General features: G+C 39.4%; 1 protein-coding gene across 1 annotated transcript in view; it reads right to left on the bottom strand.

The window, feature by feature from the left end:
- The window catches only part of LOC139016447 (cyclic AMP-responsive element-binding protein 5-like), a 236228-nt gene that overhangs the window by 169496 nt on the left and 54259 nt on the right, over positions 1-12473 (bottom strand). Inside the window, exon 2 of the mRNA XM_070424492.1 lies at positions 5580-5651. Coding sequence (XP_070280593.1) covers positions 5580-5633 — 54 coding nt within the window. The 5' untranslated portion in view covers positions 5634-5651. The remainder of the gene's footprint in view (positions 1-5579; positions 5652-12473) is intronic.

The raw sequence follows: 12473 nt of genomic DNA, 5'->3' as shown, positions 1-12473 counted from the left end.
TGAATTACTCCCAAATATATGCATCATTATTTCCATTATAATTAACCAGGGCCTTAATTATGTTGTAGAAAAATCTGGCTGAGTACTAATAAGACATAGAAGATCTTTGCCTTCCACTATTATCTGACACCCCACACCTCCCCTGTGAATTCCTTTGAAGGCCTTTTATTCTTAGACATAATAATAAAGACTTGAATATAACCAACTGTGATGAGTCATCAGTAAACTAGATGCTTCCTTAGGAACTAGAGGTATCTAAGGATAGACCTTAACTTTGTGTTTAGATGAAGATAAACAGAGACAGGAAACTTAATAATATTGAAAATATTAAAATAATATCTACAAGAGAAATATGCTGTATTTTTAAAGAATAAAAGACTGTTTATATGGATGTTTATTTATGATTGCAAAGAATAACTAACCTGACAAAAGTAATCTCCTATTTCTACCTAAACATATGAGAAAAACATGCCCAATTTTTAAAATTAATTTAGACCTGAGTAGTACTGGAGTTTTGCAAAACTATTTGGAACTCTTCTCTAGTAGTTATTGTTAACCATAATGATGTAAAAGTAAGTCTAAGACATAATAAGTATGCTAGACATTATCTATAGATTAACTGAAAGTAGGAGAAATGTATGAAGTAGGAAAAATATTTTGATTCATGTCAGACTTTGGGAAAGAATTACAGGTCTTGATTAATTATTTGACATACTGGTATAAACCTGCAAGTATGCACCCTGACATTTGTATAGTATGTTTCTGTTTATGAAGACCTTGGACACTCATTATCTGATTTTTTATAACTATACTTATGATTTATAGTAGTGTGACAAATTATTTTTGATATTTTATACTCTGTACAGTGTAGTAAACCAATACTTTATTTTTAATTTTCAAAGAGTGATATTATGGTTGTCAAAATGCTGCTCCCAAATATTTTCAGCTGTCTGTCTTCTGGTCACATGGTGGGATTGTATTTCCTGGCCCTCATGTGGTTGGGTGGGGCCATATGTCTAGTTCTGCCCATTGAGTAATGAATGGAAGTCACAGGTCACCCAGATGTGAGCATCTAATTCTTGATGCAAGACCCTCTAGAGATCCCCCTCCTTCTCCCTTGTAGCATGGCGATTCACATTATTAGAAATAGTGGCCCTTCAATTATCCTAGTCACTAAAGGATGATGAAAAACATCCTGCCAACCTACAATAGAAGTGTATGCTTGGGCAATTGAAATCACCCTTTGTTGTTTTAAGTCATTGAAGCTCTGGGGTAATTTGTTAGACCTAGCCTATACTGACTCAGACTGGATTTTTAAATAACTGGACTTAACAGAGTATCTGCTTTATCAAAGTCAAATATAACAAAAGACAACAAACTCTGCTGAACATTTCCGAATCTTTGATAATTTAGGCAATCTTTCAGGGCTTCCCAGTTCCTCCAGAGTCATTATAAATTTCAATGGCCATTGCTACTATGATAGAACTCTCTTCTGCAGATAGTATGATGTGTTCATGAGAATGAGGGAATTTACTGGGTTAAATCCTTCAAAATATTCTAAAAGTAATTCTTCAAATAAATATCACACATTTATATGTCAGTCATATATAAATTGGAGAGTATAGAATTTGAAAAGCATGATAATTATGAGATTTCTGAATACAAAGATCTATAATGAATTGGGTTTTTGCTGCAGATTCATCTATTCTTTGGTCTTTTGTAACACCTTATAATGACTGCATCCATTACCATGTATGGTTTAGAGACACAGATTAAATGTCTTACTCCTTCTCTCAAAAGCCTTATTATAACTTTTTCTGTGATATATATAATCAACAAACAACATAGCAATATCCTTTACTTTATACCTGTAAGCCATTTTTTGGCTCTGTATAATAATAGCTTAAAATAGAATGTTAACTAGAATACTTACTAAATAATAATAATTTCCATTATATTTCATATTGACTATAAATTACTTTCCAAAAGAGACAGTATAGGACATCTGTGATGTCTTTTTTAATTGGGTAGGAAACTAACAGCAAATTATAAATAACCAAAATGGGTTGTCTATAACAAAGACAGAGCTAAGAGAGGCCACTGGAACCTGAAACATGATTGATGTGGAGGACAAAGGAACAGTGAGCTTAACATTGAACTTTGTGAGATCAGAAAGAGGAGAGAAGCTGTTTTTCATTACTTCTGGGACAAAGCTAATATACAAGGCATTATAAACACAAAAAGTACTCGCAGGTACTATAGGCCATTCCTCATAGAGCCAAGTATTTTTCCAATGATTGAAAAGGGGAGGAAAATCCTTCCATCATCCCCAATGCAGCATTGATAATTCATATTCACTCCCCTTTCCAATTCCCGGCCATCCTTTCTTCTCCATGCAGGTCCCCAGGCTATGGAATGTCACTAAGTAAATGCCATGATCACAACTGACTCCAGGGGGATTTCCTAACCCCCCACCAGGAGATCCTTGTAATCACTGGGCAACTACTACATTTTCTCAATTCCAATACCTCTTCAAATGAAAGATGCACATGTTTTATAACAACTTGCTGAGGAAAAGAAGCGCTTCCACATTAAATAGAGACATCAAGTTTTAAATGCATCTTTACATTTAAATTTGGCAGGGCATTGAGGGGAGAGGCTTAGAGTTTTACTAAAAATCAAGAAACTATACAAATCCAAAATCCTCATGTTCATCTGGCCTTTTTCTCAGTCCCAAGCCTTCTCAAGGAAATGACCTACTCCTTCGGTGAGAAGTTCAAGGTCATTTGAAAGGTATCCCTTTCATCCTTTATTACCACCTCCACCTCAGAATTTGATGTAACTTCACAGATTCCATTTCCATTGCATCCTCTCTCAGAGGAATAAGCACCCCCTCTCCTCTGTAGGATGCTCTACATCCCATATCTTCCCAGGATTGGTGCTTCAGTTGGGGTCCTTCAAGCCAGCCAGCTCACTCATCCTTGCCCTTGAGTAAATCCAGCCATGGCTCGCCTTTAATTTAAAAAAGAACCTCTCTCAAGCAGCATCGTTCTCAGGCTGCCATTGTATCACTCTGCTTCCCGTCACTCCCTAGTGCTCTTGAAAGAGTCCTCTATGCTGGCCACCTCCACTTCCTCACCACCCACTCGCTCATTAATCCTTCCACTCTGGCCCCCACCCTGGCTCCTCTCTCATAGGTCGCCGGCAAGCACCCACTGCCAAACCCAACAGCCTTTGCTCAAGCTTCTGACTGTCCCAGCTCTCGCAGCATCTGACACCAGTGACCACATGTCTGTGGCATTTATTTTTTTATACACTGCCTTATTCCAAAAAGGAGAAGAGATGGCTTAGAGCAAACTTTAAAATCCAGTGGAGAGCATCACTTAGAGGTAGGTGACCCCCCCCCCCCACCAAAGGAAGGGATCCGAAAAGAAAGAAGGCTAAAGCCAAACTTCAAACCATTGGGCATTCTCAACCTGGGGCAATTTGGGATGGTTAGCAATTCCTGAAGACATTTTTTGTTTTTGTAACTAGGGAGTGAGTGCTACTGGGATCTAGTCGGTAGAGATCAGGGATGTTTCTAAGCATCCTGTAATGCACAGTCCCCCCTCCAAGAATTAATCAGCACCAGATGTCAATAGTGACAAGGCTGGGAAACTATGTCACACAGTCTGATGACCTACATGCAGTTCCCTTCTCTCTGACTTATCTAAGTATTAGATGTGATTAACAACCTTCCTCAAAGGCTCTCCTCTACTACCAGTCACAACCTGGGCTCTGCTGGAATCCTGACTCGCTATGAACCTCATTGGTTTATAGTATGCCAGATCCCTGGAGGATCCCATTCCATTAAATGCCCCTTTCATAGCGGAGCTCCCATTATCCTCCCCAAGGAAAGGAAATCCTCCTACGATACTCTTCAAAGTGGCCTGTGCTCTTCCTTCATGGAAAATCGTAATTCAGAAATTAACTGATTAACTGATTATGTGGTTGAAAATATGATGCCTAGACTAGAAGCTCTGTGAGGACAGAGATACATATGTCATATGCACATAGTAGGCACCCCAAAATTTGCTGAGTGGCTTGAACTGAAGAAAAGTTAAAGTCACATTTTCATGGCTAAACCAAAGCATAATGCTCAAATTCTCTGGTTCCCTTTGGCCCTTGAGACTTCTTGCTAAGGAAACTAAAAGGGAACCAGCATTACCTTATTTAGGTAAGGCCATTGTCTGCACTCACAATGGATAGTAGGATTTTCCCAGTTACAGATCATCCCATCTATGTTGTCCCAGTGTTTCCTATTTCAAAATGACCTCCAAAACCAGTTTGCTGAAAAGTAGTTTAAATTCAAAATAATTTTCTCTACTTCTTTTCTTATTTATAGGTTGCAAATCAACATTCACAAAAAAGCCCTGGGAGAACTTGCTAGAATCCAAGCAAAGGGCTCTGGTTTCTCAGTCAGTGGCTGATATTACAACCAACACCACAAGGCAGCACCAGCAACAACATTCATTTTTCCATGGCATCTTCTCTCCAAAAGGCTCCCAGACCCTCCAAACTCTCTGGGGAGATATAACAAGGGCCCTCAATAGACATCACCTCTCATTTGACTCCTGGACATGCGGCACCACATAAATAGGGTGGCGCAGGAAAGTGGGCAATTTAGGGCAAGTGAGCTTAACTACCCACGTTGGAAAGAGCCTGTGCTTTGAGCTTGTCCCATATCCAATAGAATGAAGATCTTGGCGTGAGAGTGACCATATGTGGTCATTTTCCAATGACTGGAATATGAAGACACCCAAAGGGTCATGTATAGAAAAAGTCACCATCAAATTTCAAAGACAATATGTAACACTCTGATGTTAGATGATGGAGATTTCCAATTTCTTCCAGGGACAGGTTCCAGTGTAATAATAAGAGCAGCAGGAATAGTAACAACAGCAAACATTAATTGAACACTTATGTGCAGGCTCTATACTAAACTACATGCAGCATTTCATCTAATTCTCACAATTCCACTTGATTGGAGCCGTCGGAGGCTAAAAGAGGTTTAATCTAGCACAGTAGGCCAACTTCCCCTCTTAAAGTTTAAACAAATAGAAAAACTATAGGTTTTCAAAGAGTTACAGGGGGTTTATTTAACTCAAATAGGACAACAAAACAAAATAGAATTCAACCACTGATTGTAAGCTCTTTCACCAGTAAACCAAAGAGCCAATATTCAAGTAGCTGTTGTAATAGCAGGCACCCTCCTTCCCCTCTTTCTGAAATAACTAACCTGAGCATCTGGTGGGCAAGATGCAACTAGCGTATTTCCAGGGAGAAGTTATGGGTGGAAATGTCCAACACCGATGTTTTTCAGGGGCTATGAGGGAAGTAGTTCAAACTATTCAAAATGAAAAATGAACACATTGATGATGATGATGGTGGTGGTGATGATGGTGAGGGGGACTTTGACGATATGATACCTTGGTGAAAAATGAAAGCCCACAGCAGGCATGATAGTCAAGAGAGAGTTGCTCCCCTGTTGGAAGGTAGGTGTGACCCCTGTAAGATGAGCAGAAGATCCCCACACTCACCTGGGAGCAGCCTGGAGCACTGCAGATGAATGGCCTCTCCTGCTCCAGATTCATCTTGGATTCCTCATAAATCTGAAGGGCCAGCGGGAGAGGGAGGAAGGAAAACAAATCCATGAATATTTTCTGCTTCCACCTGAGAAACGTGAGGAAAGCAGTGCGTGGAGCCTCCTCTCTATGCCAATTCCCAAATTAGAAGAGAAAAACATGAACATGAACATTAGCCTCCCTGCTGTCTGGATTCCTACTCTTTTCTGGAGGCCAAATTTACCGGGGATTGAACCTGCAACACATTGGTGTATTGGGACGACTCTTTAACCAACTGAGCTACCTGGCCAGGGAAATGCCTTTTTCAATCTTCATTAGTAATACCTCCCATTGGTCAGCTATCAACACATTTACTTAGCTTAATTTTCCAGCTTTCTTATATCAGCAATATTGTTTAAACTCTTGCTCTATTATAGTTAGAAGGACAAAACAAACAACAAAAATGACAAATATCTTTAGGAGCTTTCATTGCACTTGTCTTAGAAAAGTCATGAGCAATTAAATAACTTCTCATATCTCATTATTCATTTAATTTTGTTATCACTTTTCATAGAGCATCCCTCCTCTCTGCTGTAAATGCTGATAACTTACTTCTAAGCCTCAAAATAAAGGGTGACTTTAAAGCTAAAAAATGATTTTGATCCAAGAGTGATTAAACAACAGAGTAATCGGGTTATCCATTAATTAAATATGCCTTGTTTTCCTAGTAAAGTTTTAGAAATGCTTCCCGGGAAAATTTTTTGTCTCTGGGGTCATGACCTGCCTGAGCAGTGCCAGACCATTGAATTATTTCAGGCCTCAATTTTCCCTCCTTTACAATGGGAGCATGAATATCAGTCTTCAGTAACTTCATTCCTGAATCACACTGATCAGTTAGAAGGCCTGTAAGACATTTCCAACTTATGCACAAAGGTCTGTGCATGTAAAGGTGTGTTTAAACGTGGGCGGATTGCAGGCAAGCTTTACTGGAACCTCACTTTAATATTTTAAAAGAGCATTTGCTATAAGGTGGGTCTTTCTTGGGCACCACACAGAGCTTTAGTTGACAAAGTAACAAAAGAATGCCAATATTCGTAATATTACTAATCAACATTAAGATTACATCACAGTAAAAATGGGAGAGTTCCCTATGAATACATTTACAGCCTACATCCAAAAATAGTAACTAGTGATAACAAATTAGATTAATGATCAACAAACAGAAATGGTCAAGATTGAAAGTGCTATTGCTTAACTTGAGATACATTAACAAGCCAAAGTGAAAGGAGAGGATGACTAAGCCCTGACTCATAATTATGGAAAGTACTTTCCTATCATAATCACAACTCTATTCCAAACCATAGTCCATCAAAATGCTGATTTTTCCCATAAATTCCAGCCCATAAAGGTGATTATTTAGCAATTCTGCTTGGTGCCAACATTAGCTACCTTTTATTAATTATTAGTTATAATTTGCATATGAGCTGTAACAAATAATATGGAATTATACTTTGATGCTGTGCTTAGAGACAGAATAAGGTCCAGTCATATAGTTTTATTGGGGTAACATCTATAGTAATAAAAGTGTAATATGCTAATTGGACTGGACATCCTTCTGGATGACCTTCCAGACGAAGCCAGGACTGTGAGGGAAGCCGGGGGTCCCAGGTGCCAGAGGGAAGCCGGTGCTGACAGCCAGGGGAAGGAAGGCCTACTCTTGCATGAATTTCATGCATCGGGCCTCTAGTTGGTAAATAAAATTATATAGGTTTCAAGTGCATGATTCTATAATACATCACCTGCATGTGTGCCCACCACCCAAAGTCAAATCTTCCATCACCATATATTTGATCCCCTTACCCTTTACTACCTTCACACCCCATCCCTCTGGTAACTGTCATACTGTTAACTCTGTCTATGATTTGTTGTTTGTTTTTCTTGTTTGTTCATTTGTTGCTTTCACTTTTATATCCCACATACCAGTGAAATCATATGGTCCTTAACTTTTTCTATCTGACTTATTTCACTTGATTCCGGCCATTTAGATTTACTCTGTCTTATTGAGCCTTCATAGCATGGACATTACATTTAGAGGAATCTGATCGATCAGAGAAAGACTGAGTCTGCCATCCGATAGTTTAGAGTTCAGTCATCAATATGCTTACCTGTAATTTTATTATTTTACTTGTTAAACATAAATACATCTGTATCAATTTATTACATGCTATGGATCCCATGGACCAAATGATTTGGCAACACAGTACTGAAATGAAAGTCCTAAGGTAAAATGGCAGTTGCTAAAATAAGTTTTCAGTGATTAATAAGGCCTGAGTGGGTGTGTAGATATGTGTGTGAACTTCAACTGCTTTATTTGGATGCTCCACAGTTCCCACATTCAGCCTCTGCAAACAGCACATCCTTGCTCATTCCTTTCTTTGTGGGCGTTTGTAGTTTTACTAAATGGTGCTGCTCTACCATGCAGGCATCATTATTTTTATCAACTAGTATGATCTGGCATGATGTATCAGTCAAGAGCCATTTTTATGGTCTTTTATTATGGCTCTTTTCTAGAACGTAGTGTAATAATTATTCCCTTAAAAAGACTCCTACTAAGGCCCTATGTATATTCTTTTATCATCCATCAAGTGGGGGCAGATCACTCAGATGTGATTTCAGACAGCGTGTTCTGCGTTTGGGTCTCAGAAGAGGGGCTTCATCATCTCATTTCCCATTCAGTTGTTTTTCTAGCTGGTATATTCTGATGAACCAAGTGGTGTTTGGCAATGTACAGAGCTGACATAGTAGGCGTTCAATAAATATTTGTGGAATGGATCCTGAATCATCACAATAAACCTTTTCAAACAGCTTGCCTTTTCTCTATTCCTACGGCAGTGGTTCTCAACCTTCTTTGGCCTAGAACCAAGTGTACAGCGAGGCAGAAAGTTGTGCAGGCCTCATTCCACCTGTTCCCAGTTAAGGCCAAAAATCTCCCCAGATTTAATGGATGTGGGGCGGGGGGAGGAAGTGAAGTTGCTTTTGGTGAAAACAATGAGTTAAAGCTACTTTTCATTAAATTTCACATGTAAATGTGTTGATTCATGATAAATTCAGTCTGTTAATGTTGCCATGAGCATCAAAACCACTGAAATCCAGTCTGTTAGCCATTTGTGAGCTGCCTGTGGCCCCCACAGAGTGCCCTTTGAGGAACATGGAGTGAACCCATAACTTTGGTTAGTTACAGTCATAATTGTGGCTGGCTGTTCAATCATTTGAAAGTTTCTATTTTTTGTTTCTCTTTACCAAAGTTCAGATTCAGTGTTCACTTAAATGCCTCATGAGTCTAATTTCCCTTCAAATTTTTGGAAAACAACACAAAACCCTAATAACAAACTCTACTAGTGCCTAAAGTGAATAGAGGTTTTTCGCAGTTGACAAGGAGATGACAGGTTGGATTTGCAATTCAGACCCTCAACTGCCACTGGATTCGTCTGGCCTTGCAATGAGCAAGAATCCCTTTCATTGTTCATCATCTGACCCCACAAATTCCTCTTGGTCTAAAATGGGAAATCTTCCACTAATGGCTGATGCAATCCATTCAGATGCTTTGCCAGGCAGGGATATCCTTGGAATTACCATTTCATGAATGGCAAACATTGCAAAAAAAACAAATGTTTCTAAAACTTGGATAGTCTACGCAAAATACTGTAAATATGTATTTTAAACGAAAGGACAACAGTGAGTCCAAATGGAAAAAAAAAAAAAACCTACTACATCATTTGCTGTAAAAGCCAAGAGGGCTGTTTCTCCGTCTAAATCATAGGACACCATTGCGGATCCTCAGTTAAACTCCAATCTTAGTGGATTGACACAAATTTCCCTCAGGAATAGCAGGTAGAGTTGCACAGTGATATAGGATTGAGAACAGTAAGACACTAAAAATGTTGCTTTAATCTGAAAATCTGGCATGCACTTTGATCAACACCAAAAGTTATGGGAACTTTAAAGCTGCAAACTGAATCTAAATGTTAGTAAGCACTAATAACAACATTAATGTGCCCCATCTGCTCTGGTATTGTTAATCCAGATATGAAGGAATTATAGAACTGAAAGAGGGTGTGTGAATTTTGACAGTGATGTTAACAACATCTGTCAGCATTTATTGTCCTACTGTGATTGTGGAGAGAGTCTTCTTGGCAGGACTCACGTGAAACAGACCTTCTACCTCACTGAATTTCCTAGACTGCTGAGAGAGCACTAGAGGAGGAAACCGGTCCTTCCTAAGTGCCAAGGACAGCTGACAAACTGGCGCATCTTGAGTTAGTCACACTGTGTGAGTTGACATCAATCCTACTTTGTTTCTGGGAGCAAAGGTTGTTTATTACTGGTGTTTCGGTAAGGAGGAAGTCGATATCTCAATCAATGTATCCGTAAAAAAAAGCAAAGACCCACACACAATAATAATCCAACAGAAATTCACCAACAACACAGTATAGGTTATTTGTTCTGAGACGCCTGACTCTACTTTTTATAAAAAGGACACAGCCCTGGAAGGGTGGCTCGATTGGTTGGAGCATCATCCCATACACCAAAAAGTTTTGCATTTGATTCCTGATCAGGGAACATAACTAGAAAGTGGGTTCAATCCCCCGTGTGGGGGGAGACGGGGTGCATGGGAGGCAACTGATGGATAGTTTACTCTCTCCTCCCTTCCTCTCTCTCTAAAAATCAATTTTTTTAAAAAAGTGTCCTCAGGTGAGGATTTAAAAATAATAATAAATAAAAGCAAGGACACAACATGGTTCTCCCACCACATGGCTAGCTATTGGAAAGGAATTATATATTCAATTTGGGGCAAAGACTTTCTTTGGGAAGAAAACTGTACCTTTCATTATCTTATTTGCTCATCTGTAAAACAAGACTATTTTAGTAAAACATTCTAAAATGGGAACATTCAAAGAGACATTACTTAAAAATAACTAATGGAAGCTAACTTCAAAATGAGAGAAAAGTAAAACCTGGTATTTTAAATATATCTTTAATTTTCAAGTATGAATGTCATAATTTCTAATAAAAAATAAACACCCTTGAATTTCAGTCCAAGCAAATCAATTATTTTGTGTGTCTTTGTATCCTTTTCTGAATCTGTGTGTCTTTCTCTATCTTATTTTTCTATATCTTCTCCCTCTGAAACTCTATGTCTCTCTCTCTCTGTATTGTCTATTCCACTGTGTGTCTTTGTTTTGTTATGTATGTCTTTCTCTGTCTCTCTTTGTGTGTCTGTCTGACACACACACACACACACACACACACACACACACACACACACACATTTTATCAGATGTGTCCTTACTAGCTTCACTGGTAAAAAGATCTAGTAAGCTTGTTTCCTGTTTCAGTGTTATTCTTGAAGTGGGCTGCAGCTAGAATCTGAATTTCATTGGGCTATTATTATTTGCAGCTGTGTGACCTTTTTAACCCTGCTTTTAAAGTGACATTTCAGCCCTCAAGCTTAAAACGCCTTGAATGCTGCAAAGTTTTCAAACCAGAGATTTACACAGGGAACAAGACCAAGAGAGGCACTGTACCTTCTAAGTGAAAATTTCACCAGAACTCGGCTAGAAGTGGGTATATTACTGGGAAGTGTACAGCCAGAACTCTTCCCCAGAAGTCCTAAACTTTACAGGCACTGTGGCAGTTAAATATTACTATTCCATTCCAACTTTCCTTGTCCTGAAAAGATGCTCACTATCCACTGGTACCCAAAAGTTCAGAAACTCACAGCCTGTTTCAAAGACTCCTTTGGGGTTGTTTCACATACTGCATCCTCCTAAGGGACTGCTCAGAGTTCCCTTTGAATCAGGCCGCAGTGCCCAGGAGGAAGGGTTTCAAATAGCTTTTGTTTCTGGATGCTCACTCGCTTGCTTCCCGAAGGAGGCCCTGACAGGAGAGCGAGCTGGGGGCTCCCATGCTCTCCTGTACTTCTGTATAGGTTTGTGGTTTTATTTATGTGGCGTTTATACTATGTATGAAAAAACATTCCAGTGGGATTGGGTTTTCATATGTTAGATTCCTCTTTCTTTTTTCTTCTTCTTTTTTTTAATTTTTCCATATGTTTCTTTGGAGATGAATTCTCTTTTCAAAGTTCCCAGCTAATTTGTACTTAGGTTCCACCCAACCCTATCTCACAGCTTTCCTATGGCTGGGTGCAGGGGTCTGAAATACTTGCTAAGTACAGGCATTAAAGGTGGTGGTGAACAAACTGCTGTAGTGTGTGGGAACCTAGGTCCTGTTACTCTTCGTGCTCCATCAAGCACAAGAAATCTCTAAGAAAAGTTTATTTGACATATGTATAGAGATTCTTGGGTTTTAAAGGAACGATTGAAGGTAATCAAATCACTCGGCTTGTTTCTAATGAGACAAAGACAACCTCAGAAGACAGGCTGAAAGGCGGCAAACTTTTCCTTCTTACCTGCTCTCAATTCAAATAAACTGATAAGGAAGGGGGGGGGAGAAAAGGGAAGAAGAGGAGAGGAGAGGAGAGGAGGGGAGGGGAGGGGAGGGGAGGGGAGGGGAGGGGAGGGGAGGGGAGGGGAGGGGAGGGGAGGGGAGGGGAGGAAAAGGAAAAAGAAAAGGAAAAGGAAAAGGAAAAGAAAAAGAAAAAGGGGAAGGGAGGAAAGAAAAAGCAAAATTGGGACAAGAGGTGATCAGGGGTTTCCTTGACAATGTCATGTTTACCTTTCCAGAAAGTCTTCCACTGCAATTTAAAATAACTGTCCCCATGAAATCCTGAGAGGAAACACTATGATAGCAAAGACATGAATCGCAAACGGGTATATTCTTCTAAATGGTCAAAAGCTGCCGCCTTTGGAA

The sequence above is a fragment of the Myotis yumanensis genome, unplaced genomic scaffold, assembly GCF_028538775.1.
Source record: "Myotis yumanensis isolate MYYU_CA2020_CCGP unplaced genomic scaffold, mMyoYum1.0.hap1 SCAF_9, whole genome shotgun sequence".
NCBI classification, from domain to species: domain Eukaryota; kingdom Metazoa; phylum Chordata; class Mammalia; order Chiroptera; family Vespertilionidae; genus Myotis; species Myotis yumanensis.
The sequence above is the reverse complement of the archived record's forward strand: the minus strand, read 5'-3'. Positions and strand labels throughout refer to the sequence as shown.